General features: G+C 48.5%; 2 protein-coding genes across 2 annotated transcripts in view; both read right to left on the minus strand.

Moving 5' to 3' along the window:
• LOC141916014 (tetraspanin-15-like) overlaps positions 1-7,131 on the minus strand; it is a 45,741-nt gene extending 38,610 nt beyond the window's left edge. The window contains exon 1 of the mRNA XM_074808041.1: positions 6,980-7,131. Coding sequence (XP_074664142.1) covers positions 6,980-7,066 — 87 coding nt within the window. The 5' untranslated portion in view covers positions 7,067-7,131. The remainder of the gene's footprint in view (positions 1-6,979) is intronic.
• The window catches only part of MOB1A (MOB kinase activator 1A), a 160,192-nt gene that overhangs the window by 89,527 nt on the left and 57,116 nt on the right, over positions 1-13,549 (minus strand). The gene's annotated exons all lie outside the window — the stretch shown is intronic.

Below are 13,549 nucleotides of genomic sequence, written 5' to 3' on the forward strand. Positions count from 1 at the left end.
AGATGTCCCAGATGGCCAAGGAAAACCCACCCAACTCCAGGACATTTAACATCCAACCCCAAACGGTGCCGTTGACACTTGGCACATCCCCTTTGCTCAGGGCTGGGCTGCTCTTCCTCTGGCTGGGAAGGGGACTTATAATTGCAGTGTGATCAATCTAGCTGGACAACTTTAAGCTAGGTTTTGCTAGGCTTTTCCTCTCCCCTCCCTGCTGGTATCTTTATGGTCTGCCTGGATGCTCAGCTTGGCCCTTGCCGTGGGTTTGATAGACCCAGAGGCTGATAGTCATTAACACCAACAGCCCACCCTCCCAAACTCCCCCCTTAGACAGCACCATCCCCAAAACTGCTCCTTCCACTCCGTCATTTTTACATCTGGCTCCAGCACCAACTTGCACCCAAAGCCACGGCGAGCCGCTCGCCCTCTCTTCACACGCCGGCACCAACAATTAGAAACAAAGCCAACTGCACCGTTACAAAGCGCTTTTGATCCCTGGATGAAAAGTGTCATCAAGAAAAGCAACGGATTATTTATGACAACCTCCCTCCCCTCTCTCCTCCTTCGATGAAACAGCTCTAATTGAAAAAGAGAGCCTAACGATGCCGGGATAAAGCAGGGCTCTGAAAAGGGCTGCTCGCATCCCTTCAGCTCCTTCAACATCAAAGCCAGCAACGCGCTCCCAAGCGCTTCGTGCTGTCAGGAGCCGTTCGCATCGCGCCCGTCGGCCCGCGGCGCAGCCGGAGGCGAGCGGCTTCTCAGCCAACGCCGAGCTGACACCTGAAAAGGTCGGCGAGGAAACCGAGGAGCGTCTGGAGCCATTTTCATGCTGCCTTCTGCAGCCCTCCCCATCTTAAATCACAGCAGGCAGCTCCTGGGGGAAAGCCCCCAGCTGCAGACACCCACGCTCAAAAACGTACATCTCCAAAGAGGAGGAAAAAACCCTCCTTTTTTCGCTCCTTTTCCACCACTTTCACCTTTCCAAGAGGCTTCATTGCTTCTAATAAGTTCGCTCAAACTCTTCCTGCTAATTCACGCTGACAATTCAATCCTTAATTTTCATGCACAATCTTCGCTTTTTGGGGGGGTTGATTTTTTTTTTCTTCTCTAGTCTGCCTGGACACTATTTCTGGTGCGTTTTTGTAGCTACTTTATGTCTATCAATCACTGTCTGCTTCCAGGCTCGATCTCTCGAAAAGTGAAATTTAGACTTGTGATATTTCACAGACGCTTTAGTTATTTGAAACTAAACAGGCAGGCTTATTTCTGATAACAGGCTTTTAATCACAGATTCATCTTTATACTCTATTTTAAGCGTCAGGTTGGTGCGTTGGGATTAGGTTTGATTTAATGTTTATCTCTTATACGGTGTCCCAGGAAATACATTTGGCTTTGAAGGCGGGGGGTAGACATTAATGCGCACCATGCGTCCCCCGCTAATCCCCACCGTTCCTCCCGCGTGCCAATCAGAACCACTTTCTCCGTTTTAATTAATCCATCTGCGATGTGAGCGAGGGAAGAGATCACGGAAAGAGCACGGAGAAAACACGGGAGGGGGTTCGAGGGCTGGATGCTCGAGGGGCTGAGGAAGCAGCATGCATGGGATGGGCTTCACCTGCTAGCAAGGGAGAGAAACCAAGGAGGGTTTGCAGGATGGACACGTGTTTTGCTTAAAAATAGCTTTTCCAGGGCTGAAAAGTATCCTTGAAAAATTTAAAGCACGTGGCATGCATAAGGCTGCTGCGGAGTGGTGCTGGTCCTTCCTCCCAGCATCCCTTCGGCAGGGAAACCCCCACCACTGCCATGCATCACACCCCTCTTTTATGGAGGGGGGCACGCACCACTCATTTGCTATGCAAATGTAATGGGGAAATGCAAATGCTATAGGGAAATGCAAGTGCAACGAGGAAATGCAAGCACAACGGGGAAAAGGTGCTGCACAGCACGGGGAGATACTGCTGGCAACCCACACCACGCTGGGTTTCACAGCTTAGAAAAGGTCGTGGGCTATGTGTGCTCAAGCAACTCCAACTAGTCCCTAGGACTAACAAGCAAATATTGGGCTGATCCACTGGAAATTCTTGGCTTTCTCCGTGCTTAGCTCCTAGTTTAAAAGGTCACCCAGCCCCTTGCAAAGTGCTTTGCTAAGGATTTGCTTCAGGCTGGACCTCAGAGTCCATGTCCACACCCCGCTGGCTAAAAAGCACCCTCTGATTGGGAAAAAAAAAAGAGTTACTTCTACTCAAAGCAGCTTAAAACACAAGAAAGCATCTTGCAAAGCAACACACACCTCGAGGAAGTGAATGGATACGCTGGCATAACTCCCAGCAAAGGCAGATTGCAAAGGGAGACTCGCTGGAATATAACGAGTTTTGGAAGGACGAGCAGGGAGTGATGCTGTCACAAGATGGGTGGCAGAAGGATTCGGATGGAAAATAGCTGGGGAGAAAGACCAGCGTTCTCTGAAAAGTGGCATTTCTGTGAAAAAATGGTGGATTTGGAGCAAACCGGCAACATCAAGGTCTTTGCCAGGAGCTATGAAGCACCATAAAAACCAAGGGGAATAATCATGTATTTCACCAAAAACCTGATCATCCCATCCCCCTTCGGCCAGAGATGAGCATCAAAGAGCAGGAAAAGTTTGCATCACCCCTTGCAAAGCCTGGCTGCCTTGGTTTTCGTCACTGGGTTTCTCAGGAGGGATGTGTTTTTGCCATATGAATTCAATCAGCACGGATATTTTTGATTCCTGGCATCACAACCCTTTTCTACCACCCACGCTCGATGACATGGTAAGGCACATAATGAAGTTTGCTGGTAAATCCTCTGTAGTTACATATTAATTGCCTAATGATCACCTTAATAACAGTGCAAACACCAGGATAGACAGCAGCTGGTAATTACAACTGCTCTGTAATGCATCTGAGAGAAAAAGAAAATCTGCATTTACCTCTAACGAGGGGATGATTACCCCGTTTCTATATGATAGTAACCACGCGATCGAACCATCACCACGGGGAAAGCCACAGTGGTGGCTGCAACTCCTCCAGACCTTGCGGTGAAGGTGTCCTGCATCAATTCTCCTCTTATAAACTGGGAAGAAATCGCCTTCGGTTTTAATTTCAGCCCTGCTTGATTTTAGTGCTTCTTGGAGTTTGTAGGAGCTGAGTGGGCAGGGGATGGAGAGCAGCTGCCCTGGGGTGTCCAACCTCCATCCCCACCCCAGAAAGTCACCCAGTGATGCGCTCTCCTCCCTCCCTCCCATAATCCTGGATAGGTAAAATACAAACTTGAATTTCTCAGCCTGATACAAGTTGCTATGACCAACCCCTCCTCCTGGCCAGGATTTTAGCAGCCTCCGAAACCACAGTTAAACACGGGGCTGTTTCCTGGTGGAGATGGGAAGACCTGACATGTTGCACCACGCTGTGATAAGGCTTTTGTGCAGCCCCCTGGAATCGGCTCTGACACCAAGAAGCAAAACTTGACAGAGCACAAACCAGGGAAGTTTAATCCTTGGGGGGATGTTACAAAACCAGATAATTTAAAGAGCGTTTTTCTCTGGGTGATGAGGAGCTGCAGATCTGCCCGAGCCCCTTCCCCACTTTTACAACCCATTTCTAAAGCCGTTTCACTCCAACCTTGTCTCTTCTTAACGGGATAACAGAGATGCTGGTTTTCCTCTCCAGGCATTTCTCCATCTAATGGCAAGGAAAGAGCTGGAGGGGGGAGTTGGGGACCTGTGAAGAAGAGCTAAAGGTGGAAAACACCATCCCACTGATTGCAGAGTCATTTAGAGACCTGGAGGTCAAGAAGTGAGATGAAAGGTGATTAATGGACAGAAAATAATATAATACACAGCTCTGGTGATGCTGGCAGGGTTTGGGGGGTGCCAAATGGATGGCTTGAGCTTGCAGCTAACCACAGGTGAGGCAGGAAGTTTGCAAAGCTCTCTTCGAGCCACAGGCTCTCTGGTGCTTGGGGTCGTTTCTCCATCCTCGCATGACTTAGCTTTGGCACAGAGGCAGCTACCCGACGCTAACAGGAGTCGTGCATAGTCCTACCAGTGCTAACAAGAGACACGGTCAGTCCTACCCTGTTCTAAAAATCCCACTAAATACCTAAGAGATGCCACATTCTCCTTGTCCAAGACCCAAAAGACCCAAGTAACAGGAGCTACTCTCAGCCAGACGCTGAGCAAACAGGTACCACGAACCCAAGGGGACGTTAACGCGGCTGAAGCAGCACAACCTTGAAGCCTGCCAAGGGCCGAGCAGCAGCCATGGCTCGTTTCAGGGTGAACGGCATTAATTGGATGAGTCAACACCGTGCTAACGCGAGGCAGTAATTTCTCCCTATTCGGGAACACCAAAAAGTCACGATGACGGTGGCTTCAAGCCCACGCAGACCCCAGCAGCCACATTATGTGAGTCAGAGCACTGGTCTGGGGAGGAGCAAAGGGAACGGGGCATCACTTCATCCTCCATCCAAGATGACCAGAGGTTCAAAACCAAGCGCAAAACTCTTGTTTTTCAAATCCCCAGCTCGCAGCAAAATTGTTCTTCCTAGCTTTTGAAGACCCATCTGCTTTCAAATTAGCAGACAGGGCACTCCTGCTCCTCCTCAGAAGGTTTTATTGTAATGTGCAGGCACGTTACAAAAAATCTGCAATAGAGAAAGTGCCGAATGCTTTTAGTCATTAAAAGACAGACTCACAGGATTAATAATACAGCGATTAAATACATCGTATAATGCTTAACTGCCGACGGTACATAGGAATATAAAAAATACGCTTTTATAAGGGTCAATTAAAATAGCAGTTTTCAATTTTATGGGAAAAGTAAGAAAAGGAAAGAAGCACTTTTTGAAAACTGCAAATCTATGCTCCACTGAATCCTCGACAATGAGGATTAAATCTACCTGTATAAAACCATCTGGGTCCAACCCACGACACTTGAACCACTCTGTCCTTTGCTCCACGTTTGGTTTAAAGCCTCTCTGGTTTATCCCACACTCCTTTACTGATTTTCCTACCTATAAATGAGTGCTTTCATTACAGGAAAGCACTAGAAAGGATCTAGTGCCACTAGATCCACTGCAGGCTGGGACAACCCTAGAAAATCATGATGCATCTCACCCCAAACCTCCTTGATCCTTCATGGTGAACCGACTCAAGTCTTATTTCACTGAATTTTTACCCAGGGGGGTTAAATTTTTGAAGCCTTCACGCAACGCGAGCGAGAAGTTCCTACACAATCATTTTTTGTCGAGTACATTTGGCCAGAGTGAAACTCAGTCCCGGTCAGGTCTGGTTAACGAGGCTTTGAAGGGTTCAGCAGCACCGTTGAATTAATACGGCATCACCATGTGCAAATGAGGCCAGAAGTAGGTCAGGCAGCTGAAAAGGAGCCGTGCGATCCCTATGGATTCAGTGGGGCAACGTCCCCACGCAAGGACTGTCTCAGGGTTGAAGGCAGGCTGGGTCGGAGCGATTCAAAGTGGCTTTTTTGAAGCTATTTTCCAGTCGCTGGGAAATTATTGAGTGTCTTCTTGCTGGCGGACTCGCCAGGATGCCCCACTGAGCCCCACAAAATGCCCCAGCAATTAATAAGCATCTGGCATTGAGATTGTGCCTTCATTAATCTACATTTGCAAAGTGTAGCCCTGACTGCAGATTAATTGGGAGAAAAGAATCTGCACCTCCTCCCCATCCCTACAGCTGCTTAAAGGCATTTGGGGAAACCTCAAACCAAGCAAAACTCAGCTCTTTAGGGTTTCCCACAGATTTTTTGCAAGCAAAGATATCGCACTATCCTTACCCAAAAACTCAAACTGCAGCCACAAATGGGTTAAGAAATCTGGACATTTTTGATCTCACTGGGTGCAGTGGGAGGGTCCTGACCACCCCGCGGGGAGATACTTGAGTCTCCTCTCCCCTCCGGAGCCTTCCTACCCAGCAGACCATGAGAAAATCAGTGAGATATTGTACAAAACCCCTCCTTTTTTCTTATTCTCATTCATGCCCTGGGGTGGGCACAAGTCATTTGGCGCAGTGAGACAACGGGCTTCGCCATCCCCAGCTAGCAAGAGTGAGCGCTGCCCTCCCAACAAGCTCATTCATTTAAAAAAAAAAAAAAAAGGAAATAAAAAGCATTTTCAAGCTCTGCTTGTAACCCCGTTTATCATTCACAGCCTGCCTGGGAACTCACGCAGATATTTCTGCAATTACACCTATACAATTAGATACGCATACCACTACACCCGCCCAGCAGGCAGCCGTGCGTGGGGCAAAGAGGATTATTTAAACCTCAGGAGGAAATATCTGTAAATATGGGCTGGATTATGCAAGATTAATCTCAGGAAGATGCAAACTTCCTATCTCATGCATTTACTGGGGATGCACAGACCCTAAGGGACAGGGAATTTCTTTCTTCCCCCTCCCCTGCTCTGACACGTGCTTGCACCTCCCAGATGCTGGGAAAGCCTCGCTCCCAGCGTAGCTCAATGATTCAAAACTGCTTAAAAACAAGCTTTATTTTTCCTCTCAAAATAACCAACCTGGCTAAAAGACCTGCCACTCGATGTCTGCTTTCATGCCTTGTCCCTGTCGAACAACGTAAAGGCAACGGCAGGGGGGATCTGGCTGGCAATGCAGCCCGATGGGTGCTTGTGGGGTGAAAACATGAAATTTCCACGTTTATACTCCAAATGCCTCAAAACGTGGCTTGCTGCTACGAGGGATCTGCAAGAGCGGCTCTGGGGAAAGGCAGTCCCTAGGAGGTGCTCTTAAATCCACCAAAACCTGTGGTTTTGCCCATTTTGGACCCAGCTAGCACCAAGCACGAGGAGCTTCAGGTTTCACCGCAAGGATTGGATGCCTTGGAAGGGGAAATTTGATATTGAAAAGTCAAATCCAACCCACGAGGGTGGGATGGTGAGGGGGAAATGCCAGGAAGGACAGAAAAGCAACCGGAGCACCTACCGAGAAGAGGGTGGCATAGGTGGACAAAGCAAATTTGATGCTGTAGTAATAGAGGTGGGAATTTCGGCACTCGGAGGCTTGAGCCATCCTTGTAGCTCCGGCGAGAGGGGTCTGCTCGCTGCCCGCCGGACCCTCCCCGCTCCGGCCAGCTCTTGCCCTCCGCCGCCGAGCCGAAAAAGCGTTACACATGCACACAGACAAGCCTTGAACTTCAACTGCTCGCTCCAACTTCCGCCTGGCAGGAGCAGAGAGCAATTAGAGGGAAGGCAGCAGCGGCACCAGCGGCCAGCGTTAACCCTTTACTGAGTTTGTTGCTTGGTTTTGCTGCTGAGAGCAACAGCAAAGCTCTGTTGAAGCGGGTTTGCTCCAATAATTATTCCAAAAATCGGGGCGCGGGGGGATCTCTAGTAAATTTAAACAGCACACGTGTTGCAAGCGGGGCCTCCTGCCCTTGCCGGCGCGCTGAAAGAGCCCTTTGCAATCCTGCAGCCATCCCAGGAGCCCTCCTGCAGCAGCAAAGGGTGAAGTGGCAGCCCAAAATCCGGCAAGAACAGGGACAGATGCCGCCCAGGCAGTTGCTCAGAGCCCAGGACCGGAGGGCGATGTCCAGATTTACCTGTCGTAGCTTGCTACTGCGTGTAACACCTCCCTTTCAACACCACCGTGAGCTGCCCGGCGCTTGCATGAATAGGAAGAAGGAAAGAGAAATTATTCCACCCAGGCTCGGTGAGGTTTAATGCTTGAAAGAAAAGGTGTGGGGAGCAAGAAACGGTCAGCGGGAGACCACACCGCTCCTGGAAGGGTTGGTATGGCCATACAAACATGGTACTAGAGAGCGTAAAAGTGATGTTTAATGAAAAGAGCAAAAAGAGAAGCTTGGAAAAGCTGCGTCTGCTGTCGGTCTCCAGTGATGCAGAGCAGCACCCAGCAAAGAGGGGCACCCAGCAGAGGGGCACCCTTTGTTTCTGCAGCTTGCCTCGTTGCAGATCAGAGGTGGGAAGAACAAGGGGCACCATCTGCAATGTGACTTGTGGCCTGGGAAATGTTTAAAAACCCCAGCGCTTGGGAGGAAGATGCTGCTTCTCTCTGGGGTAGCCAAATGGAGAATTTAAAGTGAGGTTTGAAGAAATAACAGTGACTCAGGGCTACACCCAAAGACGTGGGAGCTGTATTTACCCAGCTCTTAGCAAACGTAGAGTAATGCAGGGCAGCAGAAGAGATCATATCCCTTTTAGTACATAAGCTGCAAGGGTGAGCACGGAGATGGGATGAGACTTACACAATTTTCAGTGGGCAGCAGATCCCAAACGCTGAGGATTTTACAGAATATGATAACAGGGTGAAACATGTCCCAAAAATGACATTTCTGGACATGATTTAGCTACAGCTAGCCGTAACCAGGCTGAACAAGCAAAGACAGCAGTTAACTTTTCTCCCCATTTTTTAAAAATTAATCTAAAATGAACTTTTAGTGTCTTGGAGCCTGGTTTATACCAGCACTTTCCATTTTGCCAACACAATGAAGCTGGCACTGGGAACAACCCCTGCAAAGGAAGAAAACAGCAACAGCACCGTCAGCACCGAGCGTTTCCTTTTACCAACTTTGCTGGAAATAAGAAACCCCAATACACAGCACCGAGCAAGAGACATCTGGGGAGATGTATGAGGTATTTCCTCTACCCTTTCTTTCCTTTTCAAAGGATGCTGCAAACCAGGAGAACAGTCAATTAAAAAAAAAAATAAACACTTGCCCCCTGAAGTGCTAATGCTTGGACAACAGGCCCAAGCCAGAGCTGACCTCTAGATGAATCCTGTATATTTTATAAGTGATAACCATCGTGCTAGCAGGTGTTGTGCTGGGTTATAACAAACCACCTACGCTGATGGAAAAAGTGCCGAAGTGTTGAAGCCTGAACAACAGGCCCCGAGCCGAAGCTGCTAACTCAGTATGTAATCATTAACGAAATATGTATGCTCATTAATGAAAAATGTAGCTTAGACAGAATATAATCAGTGGTGAGGATGAAATGCTGAGAGAATGTACCCAACTTTCCTTGTTTAGCCTTGTTCAAGGCTGAACCCAAGTGTTTCCCTTGTTAGAAACTCCCTCGGTTCTCCTCCAGCCCTGGCCAGGCTCTGGGTGAATCCACCAGGAGACTGAAACCAGACGTTTCCACTCAAAACAAAGGTGCCGGTTATTCTGGGTGGCTGATTTTTGGTCCCTAAGGCCGGACCCGCTCACAGCGCCTTCGGGTGCCTCAGCTACGGGTGGACGCCCCGCGTAGGATTTCCCGCTCGCCGGGACAGACTCAACAAACCCTCGCTGCACCCCGGGGCTGCCCAGCGCCTGCGGGGCTGGATGGTGGGAACGGGTGCGAGCGGGGATGGATCTGCCTTAATTCCCTCTCTCCCAGTGGTGATTTGATGCAGCCCCTGTATTTCCCTATTTAAGTGCGTGATTCCACCTTTCCTTACTGCGTCTTTTCTGTATGACTGTTACATTATTCCGTTATCCCCAGTAAAACACACCTCCTCTTGTCACCCCGCTGTCCGAGTTTAATTAATATCCTTAATCAGCAAAACACCCCCATGACTTTTCTCTTGGTTTTCTAACCTTTTTCCATCAGGTCTGACTGGCGCAGAGATCGCAGCGCTTATTTTCAACTCGTTGCACACAGAAAACTTGGCACTTGGTGACTAACGCTCTGTGCAATTCGCCTATTTATATAATACGTTTTCTTTGTTTTAATTCAGAAATCAACTTAGTCTGCAAAAGAACAAGGGAGAAACAGTATTTCCCTACAAAACCAGGCTGTGACACTGCTAAAGGATGTCTAAAGCAGCAGATTTAAACCAGACTTAAACCATCAAGTCCATAGATAATGCTCAACATTGCCTAAAAGTTCCGTGTTAATTTGAAGCCACATTTAAGAGAATGATTCAGCATAAAACTTTGGTTCCTCCTAGGTTTTAGGAGTAATTTCAGGCTCTCTCCCCTCCTCCACTGAACCACAAGCAAACCCCAAACCTCGGGCAGTATAAATCAGGCCAGAACACCGCGAGCACATCACAGGCTCTTCCCCAGCACCGGTTCCCCATCTGACAGTAATTAACACCCGATATTCTGCAAGCAGTTAATTATGCCACACAACTCATTCCTAAAAAAACAGATTTGTGCCTGCAGGGATGGGAACAGCAATAAACCTCTCCGGCTACTTCCACACGACAGCATTAATGCCCTCAGGAAAGGAGAGATTTGCTTTCCATGGCGCTGATTTTTGCTGTCGCTTGGACCTCGGGCCAGGAGGATGGCTGGTGCAGAGACCCAGCAGTCTCACATGTGAATCAGGAATTATTTTTATTCCCTTTAAAAATTCCTTCATTTGAATGAAAGCACATTTGCAAAAGCAGTGGTAAGCCCTTCTCCCAGCTCCCACCCTCGTGCGCACCTGCAGGAATTCAGCATTTTCCCTAGCAAGGGAAAAATCCCCTTCACTTGACATCCAGAGATCTTTAAATTTTACTTTTTTTTTTTTTTTTCCTTAAGCAAATAAAATTTTATACCACGCTTTCCCTTCTGCAAAAGAGACGATAAAGAATAAGTGCTCTTCCGGCAGCACACGGATGCTTTGCTGCTTGCATCTACAGAGATGCACTCAGAGACAAGCAGACAGGAGCCGACCTTAAATCATCCATTTATTTATACTAACATTACCGTAATGGGCAGATAATGCACAAGCCCTGCTGGACACAAGGGAGAGGCAGGCGTAGCTTTTAAAAAGCTTAACATTGAGTGGAATAAATTCTGCGGTCCAAATTTAAACAGAACTTGAAACTTTGCTTTATTTAACATCGCTCCAGCACGATGCTCTCAGGGCACAGAGTGAGCTGGGAAGGGTGATGGGAACAGGATGGGATTTATTCCTGAATATTTTTTTCCCCTCAACAACAGGCTGGAGCTGGGGGAAGGTCGCAGAGTGGCTTCGCACACGTGGAATGAGCAAGCCCATATTTACGGATTTTAATCATTGACACGACACCGCTTCTGGCAGCGTCAGGCCCAGGCAATCATTAACTGCAGGAAGAAATGACTCAGCCGGTGTTTAATGCCCAGGACCAACAGGGACCATTCAAACCGCTCTGGATGTCAACCACTGGCCAAAATTTGGGGGTTTGAAGCCATTTGAGGGGGTAACGCTGCTGCTGGAGGGAGATTTTCCACCAGCAGAACCCTGTCCCCCTCCAATGCCTAGAGGATGGGGATTCCCTTTCCACTCCACAGATCACCCCAGGCTTTACAGGCAGAACATTTCCTATAATAATCCAATAAAATCAAAAACTGAGGCTGCAGGAAAACATGTTAAACCCTCCAAGGGACCAAGCCGAGCTATTAATGTGCCCCGGGTGGTGCTTCGGCCGGCTCTGCATGCAGCCGGCATACCAAGCACCTTCAATAAAGATGCTACTTCTTCCCCCGAGCGGGGCTCCCCAGCATATTAATTGCAAATTACTGGCACAGCAACCTTGATGAGCCCAGGCACCCAACTGCCACTCAACTTTGCCAATGACATTTTGCCCCCCAGAAGCACAGAGAGGACCCTAAGGAGGATTTGTTGGTGTTTTGGGGGAGGGGACCCAGCTGCCCCCGTGCACGGGGAGTCCCACGCAAAAGCAGGTATGAGCCCTGTGCAAGCAGCCAGAGGGGAAAAAAAGGGGTTTGGGGAGCTTTTGGAATAGGTTTCATGGCCAAAAAACTAGATCTGGGGCGTGGTAGAGATCCATGCAACAATTTTGCTAAGATGCTAGATGGAAGCGGCTGCTGTGCGCTGCCTGTTCCTCACCAGGCCCCAGCTCCAACCCTTGGCCTAAGCCGGGCAAGCCTGTGCTGCCTTAACTCTACCCAGGCCTGGGTCAGCCAAAAAACCTCCTTAGCAGCCCCAAAACTCATTTAAATGGGATAAGAATGGCCAGCTTGCAGCTGGAAGTGCTAAGGGAACAGTTAGTATTTGCTCTTTCAGAGTCTGGATTCACCACATTAATGACGACCATTGCATAAATTAATTAGTGAGGCTTCTCATAGGATCCTGCTGCAAATCCCTAGAACCAAGTTAGGACTGAGACGTGCTAATTTAAGGTTTAACACTTCACCCAGGCAAGCTCAGGGCTGCTCACGTGGGCATGCTGCAGGGATGGGATCCATCCTACCCTCTCCGAGCCAGGGAACCAGCCGCACACCGCAGCCTCACTCCATCCTTCTTCAGACAGACACGAAAGCACCCAAATTATAGTCCCTGCCAACTAATTTTACATTTAATCGCATGAAAAGCAGTGCTGTTGTCACTCTCATCTGCGCTCCTTTTGCAAGCAAGCCACGCTGAACATCCTACATGGGAAAAAGTTTTGCAGATGAACAGTAAAACGGGTGTAAATGGCAAACTCCCTCCTCATCTCCCTCGGCTCCAGGTTGCCAAATCCCGTTACACCCCCTTTGCTGATGTGGAGTTTGATTTTACTCCCTGTCATAACCAGGGCCACAGAAAGCAGAAATTTTACTCATCCCTGCAACTTCATTAGCAAATACTCATGCTAATCTTAACCCCATTTGCAAGCTTTGATGTGGGATTTCTAAGGCTTTATTTGACCACCTTTGCAGCCTTTCGGTGCTGTCAGTTCTGTTGTTGCAAGACTAGGAAGAATTCCTTGTTTAAAAGCACAGGGGCTTATCTTCTCATGATTTTTCTCCCTGGATATATTCTCAGGGTTAGTTTTTCCATCAGCATGGGCAACAGCAAGTCCCGGTTCCCTCCTTCTCCCAGGTCTTTCCAACTCTCCATCTGTCCCGCAGGAAAAAAAAAATTAGCTGAACACTTTTTACACCCAACGCTCGAGCCAGGCGCAGGAGTCATTTCTCTTTACTGGGCCACGAATAAACCAAGCTGCCAGTTTCCAAATGAAATCCTACGTGTTGCACACCAAGTCCAAGCTATATTTAAGCACCAGATCCCACGTTACACGCTTCCCTCAGCTTCGTTACCCTCTCCTGCAGCAGCTGAAAGCGCCAACCTGTTTAATAAACACGGCAGCAAATGAAAAGACCTTCCGCAGTGCAATTGCATTACTCAAATGACAACTTGGCCTGTTTTTTTTTTTTTTTCTCCCAGGCAGGCATTGATTAGAGTGGAAAATGTTAATCCGTAGTGTTGCAAACCGCGGCGCAGCTGGTTTGCTGCGACCGTGAGCATGGCAGCTATAAAGAATAAAGTGAGCAGCAGGGGGGTGGGAGGAGAAATCGCTCCAAGGAGTTAAGATAATAAGCAAGTGATGCCGGAAGATGATAAGCAGGAATAAAACCAAAGCATTAATGTGCAATTTTCTGATTTGCAAAACACTCTGATTACATGAGGAGGATAGGGAACGGGGCTTGGAGGTGCCGGGCTTGGCGTCATGCCGCAGCCACCGTGCCCACACCGGTGGTAAAAGTGATGTGGAGAAGAGGAGTCGCTCGCTCCTGCGGCTCGATCACACTCGAGCATCTTCCTGGGTCAGCATTGGTTTGCAGAGCATTGTTGG

This window comes from Strix aluco, chromosome 28, assembly GCF_031877795.1.
Source record: "Strix aluco isolate bStrAlu1 chromosome 28, bStrAlu1.hap1, whole genome shotgun sequence".
Classification (NCBI taxonomy): domain Eukaryota; kingdom Metazoa; phylum Chordata; class Aves; order Strigiformes; family Strigidae; genus Strix; species Strix aluco.